Source organism: Saimiri boliviensis, chromosome 21, assembly GCF_048565385.1.
Source record: "Saimiri boliviensis isolate mSaiBol1 chromosome 21, mSaiBol1.pri, whole genome shotgun sequence".
NCBI classification, from domain to species: Eukaryota; Metazoa; Chordata; class Mammalia; order Primates; family Cebidae; genus Saimiri; species Saimiri boliviensis.
The window spans coordinates 9,569,954-9,591,436 of NC_133469.1; the positions used below are offsets into that span (position 1 = coordinate 9,569,954).

Genomic DNA, 21,483 nt, shown 5'->3' on the forward strand with positions numbered 1-21,483 from the left:
GATCCTGGAAAGCCTCTTTGTGGGACAATTCAAAGAGCCAGGGCCTCCGGTCTCTGGGCCCCTCCTCCACTTGCGGGGATAACATCATTCCGGGACCGCAGTGACAAGAACTGCAGGGACAATACTATCACGCTTTCAGTTCTGTAATTTTTTGAGTGAGGATATCTTCACAGTAACACTCACAACTTCCAACCCATAACCATTCCCTGAAACAGGCCAGGTGAGTGAGGAACTGAGGAGAGGAAGACAGGAGGGAGGGAGAAGCACAAGATAAAAAGTCCAGGGAGCCCAGGGGCAGGGCTGCCAGGCCAAGGCCCGCAGACATCAGCCTCCACACCCCAGCTCTCGCCCCCACAAGAGGGGAGCTGTTTCATGGTCTGGTTCAGTCTGATGGTTCTGACCTTTACTGGGCACCAAGTAGCTATCAGCAAATGTAACAGCTTCAGAAGACTTGAATGCCAGGGTCAGAAATAGCACTGTCAGAGTGCCACTCAAGGACACAGACAGAGAAGTCTGTCTCTCTTCAAGGGGGAACTTGGAGATATTGCCTGAATCTGAGAGAAAATAACCTGTTCTACAGACATATAATCTCATGGCAGCTTATGGCATGAGGTGGGGCATTTCACTTACATTTCTAATCACGGGACCAGTGGCACTAACAGTCCTTTCTCCTCTTTGCTAACCAGTGTTGATACTGTATATTGGAGAACAAATGTAGAGGAACCTTGTGACCCTCCGCCAACCTTCCACAAAACACTCACTGAATCTGACCTGGTAACTGCAGTGGTGGGAGAACAGTAGCTGAGGAGCTGAGCCAGGATGGAGGCTGGCGAGGGTGGTGTGATTCCAGGGCTTCTGAGGTCCCAGAACATTTAAATGGTTGGCTCCAACTCTCTTTCCAGAACAGCCTACTCCACATGTCCAATCAGCAAGGGAGCCTGGTGACTGCTCCAGGAGAAACTGAGGACCAACTAGTCCCTTAGAAGGGCCCAAATGTCACAAACTGAAGCAGAAACAAAGCCTGGTCTAGGTCATATGGCAAGAGGAACCAGAAAGGGCCAATGTGGAAATCACAAAGCTAAAATGTATTTTAAGCTTAATTCTTTTGTGACAGGGTCTCACTTTGTCACCTGGGCTGGAGTGCAGTGGGCCATCATGGCTCACTGCAGCCTCAACCTCTGGGATCAGATGATCCTCCCACCTCAGCCTCCCAAGTAGCTGGAACTATGGGGCACATGCCACCATGCCTGGCTAATTTTTTGTTATTTTTTGTACAAATGGGTTTTTGCTATGTTGCCCAGGCTAGTCTTGAATTCCTGGGCTCAAGCTTGAACCCAGGAGGCAGAAGTTGTGGTGAGCCGAGATTGCACCATTGTACTCTAGGGTGACAGAGCAAGACTCCATCTCAAAAAAAAAAAAAAAAAAAAAAAGCCGGTGTGGTGGCTCACACCTATAATCCCAGAACTTCGGGAGACTGAGGCAGGTGGATCTGAGGTCAGGACTTCTAGACCAGTCTGGCCAACATGACAAAACCCTGTCTCTACTAACTATACAAAAATTAGCTGGGCACAGTGGTGGGTACCTGTAATCCCAGCTGCTTGGGAGGCTGAGGTAAGAGAATCACTTGAACCTGGGAGGTAGAGGTTGCAAATGAGCTGAGATCGTGCCACTGCACTCCAACCTGGCTAACAAGAGTGAAACTCCATCTCAAAAAATAAATATACATATATATTTATATATATATGTATATCTATCTTCTGGGATACAGTCATCTAAAGTAGGGCTTCTATAAGGGAAATTGTGAAAATGGCTTTTAATTTTCTTGGCATTTTAGTCCTATAATAATTTTCCTTAAATTTTTTTTTCTTTTTTCTTTTTGAGACAGGGTCTTGCTCTGTCATCCAGGCTGCAGTGCAGTGGCATAACCAAGGCTCACTGCAGTCTTAACCTCCTGGGTTCAAGCAATCCTCCCACCTCAGTCACCTGAGTAGTTCGGACCGTACAAAAAGGTAGCTGGGCACACCACCATGCCAGGCTAATTTTTGTATTTTTGGTAGAGATGGGGTTTCACCACGTTGCCCAGGCTGGTCTTAAACTCCTGAGATCAAGTGATCCTCCCACCTCAGCCTCCCAAAGTGCTGGCATTACAAGCCACCATGGCTGGCCTAAAAAAAGATTTTTTTTTTTTTTAATTTTCCCAAATGTTATAGACACCAGGATTCTCCCCAACTGGGGCCTAGGAACCTATCCTCTGTAACTCATCTGCTAATTGCCTGACGTGAAAAAGGCTGTGGCAAGAACCCCACAACTGCCTATATCCTTAGAGCCACTCAGTACCCCTGGGCCAGTCCCAACTCCAATTGTGTCCCCTAACATCGGTCTAACCCCATGGCTCTCAAATCAGGTGCCAAGGCAGTCTGAGGTCCCACAGCAAGTGATCAAGCAACGATAGGCTATTTTAAACTTTGGAGGAAAACAGTAACATTCAACATCAGCTGGGCACTGTAAGTGACTAGATGGGGAGAGGCTATAGCCTCAGCATTGAAATCACACTACCTTCCTTTGGATGATGTAATATCTGTCATAATACTGTGTGAAAATCAATGTGGAAAACAGAGAGTGGTGGTGGCTAGTCTGATCCCAAAGCTTGAAAAGGTGGGCACTGCTTGACAGCTGCATGTATTGGTAAGAAACATAGTGAGACCATGTTTGTGAACAGCCATTCCACTCCAGCCTGGGTAACAGAGTGAGACTGTGTCTCTATTAAAAAAAAAAAAAAAGATGGCTGGGCTGGGCCCAGTGGCTCACGTATGTAACCTCAGAACTTTGGGAGGCAGAGGCAGGCAGATCATGAGGTCAAGAGTTTGAGACCAGCCTGACCAACATGGTGAAACCCTGTCTCTAAAAAATTAGCTGGGCGTGGTGGCATACGCCTATAATCCCAGCTACTCAGGAGGCTGAGGAAGGAGAATGGCTTGAACCTGGAAGGCGGAGGTTGTGGTAAGCTGACATCACACCATTGCACTCCAGCCTGGGTGACTCTCTGTCTCAAACAAACAAAATAGATAGGTATATATATATATATATATATATATATATATATATATTTTGGATTCTTAATAACCATGATTTCTAAGAAATTAACTAAGGATCCAAAATATCAGCCAGGTGCGGTGGCTCACGCCTATAATCCCAGCACTTTGGGAGGCCAAGGTGGGTGGATCACGAGGTCTGAAGATCAAGACCATCCTGGCCAACATGGTGAAACCCTGTCTCTAGTAAAATATAAAAAATTAGCCGGGCATGGTGGTGTGTGCCTGTAGTCCCAGCTACTTGGGAGGCGGAGGCAGGGGAATCGCTTGAACTGGGAGGCAGAGGTTGCAGTGAGTCAAGATTGCACCACTACACTTCAGCCTGGTGACAGAGCAAGACTCCATCTCAAAAAAAAAAAAAAAAAAAAAAAAAATCCAAAATATCCTCTTTCTCTCTTTTTTTTTTTTTCCTGAGATGGAGTCTCGCTCTGTCACCCAGGCTGGAATGCAGTGGCACGATCTCAGCTCGCTGCAACCTCTGCCTTCTGGGTTCAAGCGATTCTGTCTCAGCCTCCCAAGTAGCTTACAGGTTTGTGTCACCTGGCTAAGTTTTGTATTTTTAGTCGAGACGGGGTTTCACCGTGTTGGCCAGGCTGGTCTTGAATGCCTAACATCAGGTGATCCACCCACCATGACTTCCCAAAGTGCTGGGACTACAAGTGTGAGCCTTTTTTGTTTATAGAGACACGGTCTCACTACATTGCCCAAGCTGGAGTAGAGTGGCTCTATTCACAGGCATGACCATGGCTAGCTGCAGCCTCAAACTTGTGGCTTCAAGAGATCCTCCTGGGCCAGGCGCGGTGGCTAACGCCTATAATCCCAGCATTTTGGGAGGCTGAGGTGGGTGGATCACGAGGTCAAGAGATCGAGACCATCCTGGTCAACAAGGTGAAACCCCATCTCTACTAAAAAAACAAAAATTAGCTAGGCATGGTGGCGCGCGCCTGTAGTCCTAGCTACTCGGGAGGCTGAGGTAGGAGAATTGCTTGAACTCAGGAGGCGGAGGTTGCGGTGAGCCAAGATCGTGCCATTGCACTCCAGCCTGGGTAACAAGAGTGAAACTCCATCTCAAAAAAACAAAAGAGATCCTCCTGCCTCAGTCTCCTGAGGAGCTGGGACTACAAGTATGTGCTACGACTCTTAGCAAAAAGTATTATTTCTTCTTTCAACTTCATGTTAAGACAATTTAAATACCTATTAGGATGTTCAGACTTAACTGCTTAACAGAGGCCAGGTACAGTAGTGCATGCCTATAATCCCAAGAGTTCGAGACCAGCCTGAGTAACATAGCAAAATCCTGACTCTACAAAAAATAGAAAAAAATTAGCTCAGTGTGGTGGTGTATACTGCAGTTCCAGCTACTCGGGAAGCTACGGGGGGAGGATCACCTGACCCCAGAGGGGCTGAGGCAACAGTGAGCCATGATCACACCACTGCACTCCAGCCTGGGCAACAGAGCAAGACCCTATCTCAACAAACAAACAAACAAAAAACAGAACTGTTAGGTATTTCTTTTGACGAAGGGACACCATGACAAATCTGCAGAGACATAGTGAGTCGAGCAAGTTTGGGAACCTCTAGTCTAAACCATATTCACTGAGGCCAGCCCTCCACTTGCCCCCAACACCTGGCTCATTTTCTAGCTAAATATATCTCACCAAATTCAAAGCTTCTTCCTTTATAAGAAAGTACTGTCTGAGTCTCTTTATTCTCTCTCAAGAGAAGTAAACAGAGAAGAGCAGCTGCTTTAGAGATGACAGTTCTCCTTTTTCCATCTTAGTGAATATGCAAATTTGGTAATACTATTAAGTTTCAAATACTTATATCCTTTGACACAGCATCACCATCTCTAGAGATTTAATCTGAGGAAGCTCTTACAGAGGTGTGTAAAGACAATGGCCAAAATATTCCCTATGGCATTGTTCACAACAGCAAATGCTGGAAATAACCCAAATGTCCAGCAGCAGCACCAAGTACCTCTGCAGAATGAAGAGGCTACAAAGAAACACCCAAGATTCATTGTTAGGCTGAAAAAAGTCAGTGGCAAAAAAAAAAAAAAAAAAAAAAAGGTCAGGGTTTATGGTATAATCACAATAAATTACATGCATGTTAGTATGTGCATGAAAAAATTTGAGGAAATACAGCACTGCTCACTGCTTGTCAGGCATATCAAACGTGTTCTGTGGGCTCGTGGGCAGAGACGACTCTAATGAAACCAGTGATCTGATCCTCAGCTGCCACACACATGCCTGTCTCAAATAGGCTGAGTCCCTTTCAGAGGGCAGTTGCATCTTAGTGATAAGGAAAATTGGGCTTCTGGGATGATGAAAGATGAGCCCAAAATTAATGTGGGAAGGTAAAGGAGCAAAAAACAGTCACTAAATCTGGAAGACCAACACTTCCAGACATCAAGACATAACAACCGTAGGGTTGGGTGGTGGTGGAACAGTGGAACAGACTAGCAGATCGGGAGGCAGACCAACCGTACATGGACACTTGATTTATGAAAAAAAGGTGCCACTTGGTGCAGCAGGGGAAGGACAGTTTTTAAAATAATAGGCTCTGGGTCAGGTGGATATCCTTATGGGAAAAAAACACATCTTGTACTCCTGCCTCCAACTCATATAAAAATTAATTCCAGGTGAATTAGGTACCTAAGTATAAAGAGTAAAAAATAAAGCTTCTGGCAGACAACAAAGGAGAGAATCTTCATGACTTTGAGGTAGGACAAAGATTTACTGAACAGAATGTAAAGGAAAAGAGTAATAATCTGGATTTCAGAGCTTGTGCTATCACTAGACACCATTAAGAAAGAAGCAAGCCATAGAGTGGGAGAAGGGATCTGAAAAGCATATATCCAATGAGACGACAGACACCCCAAATAAAAAAGAGGTAAGATTTGAATTGAATTTCACAAAGGAGACTATCCAAATTGCCAATAAATTTAAGAAGAGGTGCTCAACATCGTGAATCACCTGGGAAGTCCAAATGAAAACTACGATGAGATACACTAGAAGGGCTTAAAAAAATTGACATTTTATGTGTTTGGTAAGGATGTAGAATTTGAACTCTTGCCCACTGCGGATGGAGTGAAGAATGGCTAACGATTTGGAAATATGCACAACTTCTGACCCAGCAATGCCATTCCTAAAAATGCAGTCACATGTTTACTGAAAGATGTGTGTACAAGGAGGTTTACAGCAGCACTCTTCAAAATAACCAAAACCAGAAAGCAACGAAAAAGTTCATCTGCAATAATCTAGTCATACAACGGAACACTATAAAGTATGAGAACGAACAATCTATAATTCTACATGACAAGATAAATGATTCTTACACATTGAACAAAAGAAGTTAGACACAAGGCCGGGCGCAGTGGCTCATGCCTGTAATCCCAGAAATTTGGGAGGCTGAGGCGGGCAGATCACCAGGTCAGGAGACCAAGACCATATGGGTTGAAACCCTATCTCTACTAAAAATACAAAAATTAGCTGGCATGGTGGCACATGCTTGTAATCCCAGCTACTCAGGAGGCTGACGCAGGAAAACTGCTTGAACCAGGGAGTCGGAGGTTGCAGTCAGCCGAGATCATGCCACTACACTCCAGCCTGGCAGCAAAATGAGACTCTGTCTCCAAAAAAAAAAAAAAAAAAAAAAAAAAAAATCAGACACAAAACAGTACATACTGCAAGACTCACTTTATATTAATAAAAAGTTTAAACAGAGGCAAAACATCTGAGGTGACTGGGATGGTGGTTACCAATGCAAGGCTGGAAGGCTTGGGGGGAGTTGCAGGTTAGTGATAGCAAAGGGCCCAAGAATGGCTTCTGACATCTTAGCTCTGTGCTTTGAGCTGTCTGCTGGCTATATAGATGTGTTTACCCTGTGAAGTCACTGAACTGTATATTTATGATTTGTATACTTTTTGACATGCATATTGTACTTTTTTTTTTTGAGATGGAGTGTCATTCACTTCGTCCCCCAGGCTGGCTTGTGGTGGTGTAATCTTGCCTTACCGCAACCTCTGTTTACTGGGTTCAAGTGACTCCCCTGCCTCAAACTCCAAAGTAGCTGGGATTACAGGTGTGCACCACCATGCCTGACTAATTTTTGTATTTTGTATGTATGTATTTATTTTTTGGAGATGGAGTCTCACTCTGCCACCCAGGCTGGAGCACAGCAGCGCAAGTTTGGTTCACTCAACCCCTACCTCCTGCCTCAGCCTCCTGAGTACCTGGGATTAAAGGTGTGTGCCACCATGCCTGGCCTAATTTTTGTATTTTTAGTAGAGAAATGATTTCACCATACTGGTCAGGCTGGTTTCAAACTCCTGACTTTAGGTGATCTGCCCACCTCGGCCTCCCAAAATGGCGGGATTACAGGTAGGAGCTACTCCACATGGCCAGAATTCTAAGTGTGTATTTTGATAACTTTACTGAAATGAGAAACAATAGGCAGATTAAACTACAGTGACAGAATTCAGAAAAGTGGTTACCTTGGTTGGGGGCAGGAAGAAGCAGGAAGAGTGGGAAGGGCCGTGCTGGGAATGTCCTACTTCTTAATGTGGGTGGGTGTTACATGGGTGACTTTACTTCAAGCCGTAAGTTAAAATGTGCGCATTCTTCTGCACGTTATGTTTTGATAAAATGAATGTCTTTTAAACATTGTTGGGGAGCATGGAAGTTACAAATGTAATGACTTCAGCCCTAAGCACTTCAATACACTGAATAGGGAAGAGACCTCATCAATGCCTCATGCTCTAGCCTAGATTCACCTTTCCCAGAAAGCCCACCCTGCCCTCCCCCAAGACCAGCTCAGGAGCTCACCCTAGCTCACACTGTCCTGAAGACCTAGTCTCAGGAAGATTTGCTGAGGGAAGGTTGAAATGAATAGGAAAAATGATGTGTCTTCAGTGTCTGTGGACTCCCAGGTTGTCTAGCCACAGGTGAGGATGGGGTTCTTTCCCCACCTGGAGCCCAGTCCTCCTCATGAGAAGATCAATGTCAAAGTCTAGAAGGGTGGCTGTCTAGATTCCTTGCCAGACTGTATGCTCCCTGAGAACAAGGCAAATGTCCTGCTTAGAGAGGGTGCTCAGTCGTGTTTACTGAATGAGTCAATCAATGGATGAATCTCTTATCTGTGGTCACCAGAAACAGAGGTAAGACATAGAAAGTACACTGGACTTCCCTGCGCCCTTCATCACCTATACTATCGTGATGCACCTCAGGAAACATGTCACTGTCACCACAGGTACGTTCTGACTCATTCTCAGCTTGCCTCTGCCATTACTGAGATACAGAAACAGAGATGTGACAGTACTGTTTTGAAAATACTTGATGTATTCGGCAGTCTACCCACAGTGGGGCACAGAGTAAAACGTGCCTGTTTCTGCTAGAGTAAGAGAAAGCCTGAGGTCAGCATGTTGTGAACTAGCTGATCACAAGGACCAGGGAATTACCCATTTGAGAGTTCCCAAGGCTGGCTCCTAGCCAGGCGTATGGGGGGTGCTTGATAACTACAATCCCTGCCCTGGGTCTGACCAGAGTTCTTTGTAGATAGGCACAGATCTTTATTTTTATTCTTTTCTTTAACTCTGTAGCTTGGCAAAGGCACTAGCTTTTATTTCTGGATTCACAGTGCTGTGATCAACACAAGATGCCCAATAAATACCTTTTGGGTAAATAAAAGAACAGAAGACATAACCAAGAGATTCTAAGAATTTTTATGACCACTTGAAGAGCAGAAAGTTGCATATTAACCCCCAAGTAGTGTAGCTCTGCTATCTGTATCTAACCAATCTTCACATTACCTCAGGGCACCAAAATGTCCTTCCTACAAGGCTTATGGTTGTTAAGGCCACAAGGGGAGGAATTTTGGTCTGTTTTATTGGTTGCTGGGAGTACTGGTGAAATGAGCAACTGAATGAATGCCTACCCCTCTAGGTGGGCAGCACCTGAGGGGGAAGACGACCCATACCTACTTTTGCATCTTAGCTCTTGGCTAGGTAAGTGCTCAGCGGAGGTTTACAGAAGGGAATGAAGGGTACTCACGGCCAAGAAGCCCAGCTTGCCTCCACACCGGGTCTTGAGCCCCATGGCAGCAGTCAGGTGGATTTCAACCAGCATGCTTGGTGGGATCTTCTCCTCTGCACATTCAGCCAGGTTTACAGCACATAACGCCATGTGTACATCTGAACAGGCGGATCCTGCAGGAAGCTTCCCTAGGGTGGGCGGAAACAGACACTATCATTGCTGGATCTCCCAAACCAAACTTTTTCCTGCTGTCTCCAGTACGATCAAAGTAAGAGAGAAACCAGGGTAGAAATGAGGTGAGCTTTGTGATCAGACAGGCCAGATCACAGGATAGGATGCCAGGCTCTGGGACGTACTGTGTGTTCCTGTCTACCTGACAAGGTAGCTGGGAACATGGCACCCAGTTCTGTTGCACACAGAGTTGTCACGATTACAAGTTGTTGTATGGGACTCAGAGGCGCACAGTGCAACATTTCCCAAAACAGCGTCAGCAGCACAGCCATATTCTGTGTCTCCAAACATTCAAGAGAGGTAATGACATTTTTTTTTTAAGACAAACTGATTTGAATTTATTTTCATTAAAAAACCTCAATATGGCTGAGCGCAATAGCTCGTATCTGTAATCCCAGCACCATGGGAGGCCGAGGCCAGCAGATCACTTGAGGCCAGGAGTTCTAGAACAGCCTGGCAAACACAGTGAAACCTCATCTCCACTAAAAATAGAAAAAATTAGCTGGACGTGGTGGTGCATGCCTGTAATTCCAGCTACTTGGAAGGCTGAGGGAGGAGAATCGCTTTAGCCTGGGAGGTGGAGGTTGCAGTGAGCCGAGATTGCGCCACTGCACTCTGGCCTGGGAAACAGAGAGAGACTCTGTTCCCCCAAAAAAGAACCGACCTTCACAATATACAGGCACACACCCTTTTGAGGGGGGAAGTGACATAAACTGAGCAAGGACAGATGAATACATGTTGGGTTAGTGGGTGGGAGGCCAGGAAGGCATACTCCCCTCTCCCCCACGAGAGGTACACAGCGGCTCATATGGGGCTACCCCTAATCAGGTGACAAAGTATCCTTGCACAGGCACAAAGGCCCATCACAGCTCTCCTGAGGCTTTCATACTGTTGCCTGCTTTGGTCCTCACTACAAGGGCAAGGAAAAGGTGATGAGTTCCCTTTTGGACACTTGCCTGTGAGATGTGGAGGGGAGCTGCACATGCAGGATCTGCAGCCCGAAGACCTACAGGTGAGCGTGAAAAGCAAGGGAGCTGATGAGAGTGGATGTGGTGAAAAGGAGACCCTCAGGGTCTCCTTGCCTCAGAGGCCGCCACAGGAAGTACCCATGCCAAGGTGCAGACAGTAGCAAAGCCAGGCTTCCCGTGGTCATCCAGCTCTGTGTTCCTCCTCCTGGGCTCCCTTGCCTCCCTGTCTTTTCATCAGCACAGGTCATCTCAGCCTCACACTCCATTCTGTACTGGCCTCAGGTGTTCCTCCTGCAGAAGACACTGGGCTTTTACCTTCACAAGGAGGGAGGAGAGAGGGCAGTGTGGCAACCATACTGTAGTTACCGCTGTCCCCTCAGTGTCTCACACAGCGAATGTCAGAGAGTATGGAGGGAATGAGTGATATAAAGCTTCTCAGCTGGAATTCTCCAGAACTTGGCAGCAAGGAGGACACAGCCTGATCAGAGACATGAATATGGGCTTATTCTGTCCCAAGGGCATACTGAAGAACAGACAAGGTAAGAGCAGGGCAAATCTGCAGATAGGGATCTTCTGCTAAAACTCTACCATGAGCCCACATATTAAAGCTGCACACTGGCCCCACTGTGTCACCTCCTGGTCACTCCTGTGTCACTTGACTGTCTCTGTTCCACTTTTGGCTGAAGCTACCTGCAGCCACCAGGGCATCCAACACCTTCCAGTTACCACATCCTACTATTATTCCTGGCCCTCATCTTACTGGGTGTCCCGGCAACAATCTCCCCTCCTCAACCCTCTCCCCTTGCTCCTCCAGCACTAATCCTCTCAGTGTCTCCTCAGACCTTTCCAACTGCTCTTCTCAGGCAGCCTCTGCCCCTAACTCCTCGTCTTCTATCTGTTCATTTCTGTGTGCATGTGCAGTGGCACGATCACAGCTCACTGCAGCCTCAACGTACCTCCCAAGCTCTCAAGTGATCCTCCCACCTTGGCCTCTCAAGTAGCTGGGACCACAGGTGCATGCCACAAAGACCGGCAAATTTTTTTTTTTTTTTTTTTTTTTTTTGAGACAGAGTGTCGCTCTTGTTACCCAGGCTGGAGTGCAATGGCGCGATCTCGGCTCACCGCAACCTCCGCCTCCTGGGTTCAAGCAATTTTCCTGCCTCAGCCTCCTGAGTAGCTGGGACTACAGGCACACGCCACCATGCCCAGCTAATTTTTTGTATTTTTAGTAGAGACGGGGTTTCACCACATTGACCAGGATGGTCTCGATCTCTCGACCTCGTGATCCACCCGCCTCGGCCTCCCAAAGTGCTGAGATTACAGGCTTGAGCCACCGCGCCCGGCCAAAGACCGGCAAATTTTTTGAAATTTTTTTTGTAGTGATGAGTCTCCCTGTGTTTCCCAGCTAGTGGGAAATTCCTGGGCTCAAGTGACCTTCCTGCCTTGACCTTCCAAAGTGCTGGGATTACAGATGTGAACCACTGTGCCAGCCTCTATCTGTTCTTTTATTAATTCTTTTGAGACACAGTTTCACTCTTGTCACCCAGGCTGGAGTGCAGTGGCATAATCTCAGCCCACTGCAACCTCCACTTCCTGGGTTCAAGTGATTCTCCTGCCTCAGCCTCCCAAGTAGCCAGGATTACAGGCACGTGCCACCACACTCGGCTAAGTTTTGTATTTTTAGTAGAGATGGGGTTTCACCAAGTTGGCCAGCTGGTCTTAATCTCCTGACCTCAGGTGATTCACCTGCCTTGGCCTCCCAAAGTGCTGGAATTATAGGTGTGAGCCACTGCACCCAGCCTGTCTTTACATGTGGGTGTTCCTCTGAATGGCCCTGAGGGTCTCCTTTTCACCACCTCCACTCTCATCAGCTCCCTTGCTTTTCACGCTCACCTGTAGGTCTTTGGGCTGCATATCCTGCATGTGCAGCTCCCCTCCACATCTCACAGGCAAGTGTCCAAAGGGAACTCATCATCTTTTCCCTGGAAAGTTGCTCTTCCTTCTGTTTTCCTTACCTTTGTTGGTGGCACCACCATTCACCCAAACTCCCAAGGAAGAACGAGGGAACCATCTTAGCTGACTCCTTTCCTCATCTATCAGTCCAATCAATCCATCTTCTAATTTCCTCTCATCTGTCCTTTCAGCATCTCTCATCTTCCATCTGCATCAGCTTCTATTTGGCCTCCCTAACTCCTCTGGGATCCACTCCTTATCTGCCAAGAGTGCATCTTCTAAACTTTTTTTTGGAGTGCTGTGGTGCCAGTCTCAGCTCACTGGAGCCCTGACCCCTTAGGCTCCAGTAATTCTCCATCAGCCTCCTCGGTAGCTGGGATTACAGGTATGCACCATCATGCTTGGCTAATTTTTGTATTTTTTGTAGAAATGGGGTTTCACCACATTGTCAAGGTTGGACTGCAACTCCTGAGTGCAAGTGATCATCCTGTCTTGGTCTCCCATACTGCTGGGACTACAGGCATGAGTCAGCTACCATGCCTGGCCTGACTCTTCTAAACTTGAGAAGCAGAAATCTGATCATATCATTATTTTCCTAATGCTCTTCACTGAATCCTTCTGATACACTACAAGATCCCCAGGCTGGTATCCAGATCCATCATGGTCTGAGCACTGCCCTTGTGCCCTGGCTCCCTTTAGGACCACTGAAGGCTTATTCTCAAGAGCCACCCCAGGTGGCTCTTGAGAATATCCCTCTGCTCAGAAGGCTCATCTCCTGCAGAGATGGTGACCTCTATGCAACCTTCTATGCAAAGCCAAGATGCTACTTTCCCAGAAAGCCTTTCTTGAAACCCTACCCAATGGGTACCCGCTCCCTCCCAACGAAATCATGTTCCCTCAGCTAAGTCTAACATACTCACACTGAACTGTCATTCATTTGCTGATGTCTCTGCCTTTCTATTACAGCAGGAGCTTATGGAATGAAATAAATGATCATATTTCATTGAATCTCAGATATCATCAATTTTAAGTCTCACCATTAATTTAAGTATCACTAAAGAAAAACACTGCCAACTTATCTACAATGTGCCACTGTTTATAGGACACATCCTGAGTATAGTGATGATTTCATGAAAACATGTGGATCTGAGAACTGATGAGCTACAGCAACAAGCCATCCTTACATCTATGGAAACAGGCAGAAGGTTGGTCCAGCCACTCTAAAAGAGCAGCGTTAAAGGGGCTTCAACTAGGGTGCAGAACTGGCAAATCAAGCTAAGGAGGTGAGGTAGCACAAGAAGCCTTGTAGCAACCCAGGCAGCAGCCATCCCCTCACCTGTGATGTGCAGCTGGTGCAACCGGTGATAGGCCAGAGCTGCATCCCGGGCGCTGGTCTTAGCTTGGTCCTCAAAGCCTGCCTCGGTTGCTGGTGTGGCCTGCCGGCGCTGGAAAACTTTCTTGAGCAGCCAGCGCACCAGGCGTAGCTTCTGCAGGCTGTAGCGTATCACGTTCCAGGAAAGGCTGCAGGCCAGGTCCAGGCGGGAGGTGGGCAGTGCCCGCCCCAAAACTGCCAGGCAGGTTTGCAGGTTGGCGGCAGCAGCTGCAAAATCTCCCTATAAAGTATCAAGAGGGTGTTAATGGTCACTGGCCTTGCTCTGGCTTTCTGTTTTGATAGACTATTCCCTCCAACCCCCATAATCAGAGGAATTAGTGCATACTCATTATAAAAATGAGGGAAACTTCAGAAAGCTACAAGAAAGTAAAACAAAACAATCTACAATCTCATCCCCCAGAAAGAATCTCTGCTGACATTTTGAGGTATTTCCTTCCAGGCTTTTTACTCAATTGAGATTGTATTGTGTTCTTTCTTTGAGCAAATGCTGGTCAGAGTTCCCTCACAGTAGCTTTTTTTTTTTTTTTTTTTTTGTATTTTTAGTAAAGTTGGGGTTTCACCATGTTGGCCAGGCTGGTCTCAAACTCCTGACCTCAAGTGGTCTACCCATCTCAGCCTCCCAAAGTGCTGGGATTACAGGTGTGAGCCACTGCACCTGGCCAACAGTAGCTTTTAGACATAAGATGGTGACACAAATTTAGATAAACTGCATGATCCTTTAGGTTTTCAGGGTCTCATAGTGTGGACCCCAGAGGCCAGTAGCATCAGCTCTTAGGAGCTTGTTAGAAATGCAAGCACTTAGACCTTACCCCAAGGCTACTGAATCAGAACCTCTGGCAGCCTTCGAGGTGATTCTTATGCCATGCCTGCTAATGCTTTTCTTTTCATTTTTAGGGATAAGGGTTTGCTATGGTGCCTAGGCTGCTCTTGAACTCCTGGGCTCAAACAATCCTCCCACCTCAGCCTCCTCAGTAGCTGGGATTTACAGGTGTGAGCCACAGCACCTGGCTTCATGCCTGCTGAAGTTTAAGAACCAGAGTTTTAGGCAAACTCACAGCTAAACTATCCTACCCTAGGATTCAGATGAACTAATCTTTGTCAATCTCGGAGGGTCTAATAGAGAGTCTACTGCACCGTTCTGAAGACCACTTGCTTTTTCTCTCTCTTATTGTTGGGAACTATAAGACAGGCTATACAGTCTTGGGGAAATTGAAGTAAATTCTGCTCTTTTCCTCTATTGGGCAGCTGGTACACTACCTGTGCTTTGCTTCCCATATCATTACTGGACTGGACAAGGGAAAAGAAAAGATGTCCTGTGGGCAACAGTCTCTAAGGTGGCTCTATCTCTTCAGCCAAAAGGACCTGCACTTGCAGATCCCAAAGGAGGCAGGTGCTCCCTGGCTCCTCCCCAGCCTTTCTCTCAACGGTGGGCTATTCCCAGGTCCCAGTCTTCGGCTCTCACCCCTCTTGACTCCCCAGTCCAGTTCTCCCTAAGAACATTCTCCTGATAGACACGCTTCCCAGCACTCTGGCACTGCCCCTCCTCAGTCCCCATGGCCTGCCTCCCAATCACTGCTCTTGATACAGGGGCCTCTCCCAGCTTTTCCAGGCAACGTGGCCTAGATGGAGTCTGCTCCATCTTCCAGCCTCTCTGGTCCTTGAGTCAATGTCACTATCACCTCCTTTCCAAATACTACATTTCAAATATTTATTCAGTTCCAACCTTTCATTTTAATTCCAGGTCCTTACCATCATCTCTTACTCGGCCTATTTCAAGAGGCCCCTAACTCAGCCAGGCGTGGTAGCTCATAACTATAATCCCAACACATTGGGAGATCAAGGTGAGAGGATCACTGGAGCCTAGGAGTTCGAGACCAGCCAGGCAACATAGTGAGACCTTATCTCTACTTTAAAAAAAAAAAAAAAAAAAAAAAAAAAAAGAGCTCCTAACTTGTTTCTAGGTTCCATGAATTTCACATATCCCTCCTATCTATCCTCCACAGCCACCAGAATGATGCCTGTAGAACACACACCTGAGCCTGCCACTAGGATATACATCTTGGGATGTTATGCTCTAGGAACAGGCCTCTTAAAATCATATCTATATTCTGAGACCCACAGCCCCAGCAAGGCTGACGGATCTAGAATGGCCAATCAGATTCTCACTAATGGGCTTGCAGCTTGGAGAGGTGGGGAGAGCAGGCTCATGGCTCACTGCTGCTGAGGAGTGTTCTGGTTCTTGTTCCTCCTGAAATGTGGATACTTAACTCTTCCTTCAATGCCATGAGTTGCCCCAGAATCTTTTCCATAAACTCTCTGTTGATTTCAAATGAAAGCTTTCAGCTAGTTTTCCTACTCAAAAACCTTTTCTGGTTCTTTAGAGAACTGAGAATAAAGCCCCAAATCAGTTCCTAGTGAAAGCCCTCTCCAATTTGGGCCTAGACACACTACCAGCCTTTGCCTTCCTCTCTCTCTGACATATCCCACACTCAACACACCCTGGAACCTGTCGGTCTCCAAACAGCCTGTCTATTCATGCCTTCGGGTTGGAAGGTCCTTCTGTCCCGCCCACCCTTCCTTCTTGACCTTGGCAGCCCCGCTCAAGCCCTAGAACTCCTCCCTCAGAACTCAACTTTATTCTTCCTCTGTCATACCAGAGACATAGATCCTCTCATGTCCCTGGAATTAATTATCTATGCAGAGACGCCCTCTCCACTGCCCTGTGACTGTTCAGCAGCAGGGTCCCCTTTTCCTCTCAGTCATCACAAGCATCTATCATAGGACTTTCTTCACAGGGAGGATTCAACGTGAGTTGCTGAATTATTGGTCAAGTTTGTGGAGGATGGGGCAGGGCGGACACAGAACTCACTCTGGAGAGATCCAGGTCTGCCTGTTTCCGGTGCCTCCAGAAGGTGACCGAAGAGCGAGAGTGTGGCCGGATCACTGGCTCCCCATGGACCAGCAGCTTCACAAAGACGCTCAGGACAATCACACCATTTACCAGCCATAAGAGAAGAGTAGGCATCATCCAGTCAAACCAGCCCCCAGAACCTAAGGAGGAGTGTCTCAGCAGAGCCTGCCAGGAAAGGCCTTGCAGAGCAGCCAGGCACCTGACAGACCCCAGCACATTATCACATGAAAGAGGCTTCTACTTCATTCTCAGAAGGAAGGGTAAGTAATTCTATAATCTAAATAGGGCTAATGACTGTAGCCCTTGTCATTATGGAGCCAAGTACCACAAAAATCTGTCAGCTTTTAAGGGGGGTTAAGGCACTGGTTTTGCCACTCAGCTAAAAAACACCATATCCTCCTTCAAATAGGTACCAACCCTCCACCCCAGGGTATTTAGTGTGAGTTTCTGATTTGTTTTGCTCATTCTGACTGAACTTGGGCTTGCCTTGTTACTTCCAAAATGCAACTTATTCCAGTCCCTATCAGAAGTAAGCAGGTGGGGGCCCACCATAAAAGCCCCTTGGGACCTGGTAGCCAAGCTGAGAAGTCTGTACACAGGGTCCTTCTGCTGCCAGAGTGTCCCAATCATGCCCAGGTGATGCAAGGGGCCTCCACCTACCTGACTTGAGTGACAGGACACTGCGGCCAGAGCCTGAGTGTGGGTGCTGGTCAGAGTCGTGGGCCCCTCCCCACTGTAGCAGGGAGGTCAAGGGGTTAAAGGAGAGGCACAGGAAGGTGAGGACACACAGAAGAATCCGTGAGCGGTCTACCATGCCCAGTGCCACAGGAGGAGAGTCCGGCTCATCTTTGACCTTCAAAACAAGGCCTCAAGGTTGGAATAAATACTGCATAGGTTTTTACAGCACTTTATAAATACATATATTGAGAAATGGTTATAAGGTTTAAATTCAAGTCCATTAACTCAGGACTAAAGCCAGATGGGAACTGAGAAGCCTATAATTCATTCACTGTGCCCAAACATTGGCACATTCACCTGCTTACTAACTGAGAAAAGTACGTGTTCCGAAGAACAAAGGTAGAAGAGATTTTCTTTTAAAATAGAGCTCTACCACAAAAGAGAACACACTGTATGATTCTGTTTCTGTCTAATTCCAGAACAGGTAAAACGAATCTAAAGTAACAGGAAACCGATGAATCAGTCATTGTCTGAGGTTGGAGAGGGTGTGGGAAACTACCTGCAAAGGTGTACAAAGCACTTTTTGGGGTGATGGAAATGTTCTACATCTTGATTATACTGATAGTTACACAGTACGGTACATTACGTTAAAATCTTGGTCCTGTACATTTAAAGTAGGTGTATTTTATTGCATTTAAATTATACCTCAATAAAGTTGATCAAAGACTGTATTTAGTGTGAATCCATCTAAAGGATTTTACCTGTTCTAAAACCCTACCATTGTCTACATCCACCCTACTCTTCATTTTATAGCGGGAGGGCTGGAACCAGATCTCCCCTGAGCCTCAATGTGTATATAGCATGTCACTTCTTTTCAATATTTTAAAACCATTTAAGATTTCTTCTGATGACTCAGAAGCCCAGCTAATTCAATTTATATGTCAAACAGCCTGTTGTTACCAAACAGAATCACATTTATAAGAATATTTCAAAAACAGAGCTTCCTTAGTAAAATTAAGTATATGATACAATAAACAGCTTAGTTAAAAAAAAAAAAAACAAAAAAAAAACTAGAAGGGAACTTTGTGCTTTCAGAGTCAGAAACTGCCAATGTCAAAATACAGTACAGAACCCAGTGGTCTCTACAGGTTTCCAGCAAGATCATTAGGTCCAGAGCCTCTCTTAAGTAATTCCATTAAACTACAATTGCCAGGGGCTTTCTTTGACGATTAAAGGTCCTAGGTGAAATGTTATCTGTTAGACTGCAAGTTGTAATCATTTCTGAAAAGAGGACCCAGAGGCAGCCTCATCCTAAACCAGCTGATCAGCCTCCCAAAGTGGTCTTGCCAGGCCCATTAAAGGCAGAGGGAAGCAATGAGGCGCCTCCAGCAGCTCCCAACGCCCCCAAAACAGTTGCTTCGCATTCTCATTCTGGATCTGGCACTCATTCCTCTCCGACGGGGCCCATCAGCAAAAATCAGTTAAACCTGAGGGACTGTTTCCCCCACAGATTCAGTTTTCTTTATTCTCCAGGACCTGGCTAATTTAACAGAACTGCTGTTCCTCTCCAGGGTAGGCCCTCTGAACATGTGGCGTGGCCACTTAACTGTGGCCTCCCAGCTACTTTCTTAGGGGAAATGGGAAAGATTCCAGGGATGAAGAGATTTCAAAAGTATGTACCTTTGCATCATCCAAAAGAGGGCTTCCTGGCTCAGAGTCAATGGAGTAGGGAGAGAAGCCAGCCTGGGACCCTGAGTCAGAGGCTGGGGGCGACATCAGAAGGACATTCTGATTAAAGTCCTCGATCTTCAGATCCACCTCACTGTCCACCAGACTGCCTAGGTCGATGCCCTTTAGAAGCTCTGCAAAGAAAACCCCAGCTGGTGAAAATGATCTGCTTTTACAAAGCCCCACCTGGGCTGGGGCTGGGCCGGGTTAGGCCTCATACACGTCTGTGGGCTCTGCCCAGTGCCCAACACAGGATGGTCTGACAATCCTTTTCTCAGCGAGCACACTTACTGTTCTTTTGATTTGCCAGCTTCAGCACCATGTTCTCCTGGCGCAGTTTATGATTGACCTGCTGCAAGTATTTGATGTAATCAATGGCCTTCCTCAGAACCCCAGACTTGTGCATCTGGGAAGGAAGATGAGGGAAAACACAGTGAGACTAGCGCAGGCTACAGGGTGAAGAGAGCAGAGCCCTAGCACTTGGGTTGAGAACATGGCTCTGTGAGGGGAGAAACCCAAGTTCATATGCTGGCCTTCCCAGTGATTAGCTGTGCTATCAGGGACAAGTTATTCCATACCTCTGAACCTCTCTTTCCTCCTCCTTAACACGGAGATAATGTGAATTGCTGCTGCAAGGGCTAAATGAGATAATCCTCGAGCCTAGCAAATAGCTGAAACTCAATAAATAAATACTAGCTATTATTCCTACTTCTTATAATAATCTTAGCACCAAAACAAACTTTAAGGAAAACAAATGAAACAACCACAGCATTTTTGGACAGTTACCTTAAGGCCTATATTTTTACTTAAGATGTGTACCTTTCAGATTTGTAGACAACAAGGAAAATAATACAATTTTCTTTCAAAATAGGGTTTAAAAATAGATAATAGGTTTTAAAAATAAAATCTCCTATTTCCAGATGACACATTCATTGAAACACCAGAAGCATTTGGAAAATCAATTTCCTCTATTTGCTATTGGTCAAAGACTCAACCTTTTTTCTTTCTTTTCCCTAAAAGGTAACCTCTAAACACAGCTAAAACTATACCATCAGCTGACTCCAAGTACACACAGTCCTGTACTGGAACTAGTGAGTGCAGGCGTCTTTCTCTGCCTGTGACAGTGGGGTCCCCCATCACTGCAGAGCATAGCTGGAGTCAAAGGTCTCAGTGGGTCACTGCCTTAACAACCCTTACCAGTCCCTTAATGTTTCTTAATATTTTATAATTTTGACACACCAACAAGATGCTTTCATTAGAAAGCACCTCTAACTCGTTCTTGTATTCACTTATCTTGAGCCTGGGACTTCTCTAAGTTTCTGAAGCAAAAACAGGTAGATGGGAGATGGTGAGGCATAAAACACGATTTTGCTTGGCACCCACCTTGGCATCTGTCCCCATGACCAAGTCTTTCAATTCAATGATTTTGTCGTTGATGGAGGAGCGATATCGTTTCTCAATGATATTGTGGGTTGTCCGCCTTTCTCCTTCTTTGGGGGGCTCAAGCTGCTTGACTCCTCCAGGTACCTGCTTAATGGGCACTTTCTCTTGCCCCATCATTACAGGCATTGTGGTCAGAATGGTCCCATTGCTGCCCACCAGGGTCTAGAACAGGCACAGGTACAGAGCAGAATGATCCCTTCGTTAGCCCAAGTAAAGCAACCTCAACACAGACCTGCCTGCCCCAGCCAAATGTTGCCACACCTGGCAGTGCTTCATGAGATCTGGGACTCTTCCTCAGTTAACCAAGTCAGGCCCCAAGAAGTCTCAGGGGCCATGGTACCTCGGTTACTACCTCCCTTTAAGAATCACCATCAAGGCTGGGCGCGGTGGCTCATGCCTGTAATCCCAGCACTGTGGGAGGCTGGGGTAGGTGGAGAGGTCAGGAGTTCAGGACCAGCCTGGCCAAGATGTTGAAACCCTGTCTCTACTAAAAATACAAAAATTAGCTGGGCGTTGTGGCAGGCGCCTGTAATCCCAGCTACTTGGGAGGCTGAGGCAGGAGAATCGCTTTAACCACAGGGGTGGAATTTGCAGTGAGCTGAGATTGCGCCACTGCACTCTAGGCTGGGTGACAGTGGCAGACTCCGTCTCAAAAAAAAAAAAAAAAAAAAAGAATCACCAGGCATGGCGGCTCACACCTGTAATCTCAGCACTTTGGGAGGCCAAGGTGGGTGGATCATGAGGTCAGGAGTTCAAGACCAGCCTGGCCAACATGGTGAAACCCCATCTCTATTAAAAATACAAAAAAAAAAAAAAAAATTAGCTGGGCGTGGTGGTGTGTACCCAGAGACTGAGGCAGGAGAATCACTTGAACCTGGGAGGTGGAGGTTGCGGTAAGCCAAGATCACACGGAGCTGAGATCGCGCCACTGCACTCCAGCCTGGGCAACAACAGTGAGACTTTGTTTCAAAAGAAAAAAATCGCCATTAATAAACTATACCACAAGAGGATTAACATGGCTAAATATGTTTTAACTTTTGATCTAGGTATGCCA

The 21,483-nt window shown here is 46.5% G+C and overlaps 1 protein-coding gene across 2 annotated transcripts in view; it reads right to left on the reverse strand.

Annotated features, from left to right (window-relative positions):
* Positions 1–21,483, reverse strand: part of SREBF2 (sterol regulatory element binding transcription factor 2) — a 76,548-nt gene that overhangs the window by 14,896 nt on the left and 40,169 nt on the right. For both annotated transcript variants that reach the window (XM_039463322.2, XM_039463321.2), the window contains exons 5-11: positions 20,370–20,591; positions 19,278–19,392; positions 18,939–19,120; positions 17,241–17,433; positions 16,539–16,720; positions 13,613–13,889; positions 9,143–9,312 (exon numbers count right to left, since the gene is read on the reverse strand). In XM_039463322.2, coding sequence (XP_039319256.2) covers positions 9,143–9,312; positions 13,613–13,889; positions 16,539–16,720; positions 17,241–17,433; positions 18,939–19,120; positions 19,278–19,392; positions 20,370–20,591 — 1,341 coding nt within the window. The remainder of the gene's footprint in view (positions 1–9,142; positions 9,313–13,612; positions 13,890–16,538; positions 16,721–17,240; positions 17,434–18,938; positions 19,121–19,277; positions 19,393–20,369; positions 20,592–21,483) is intronic.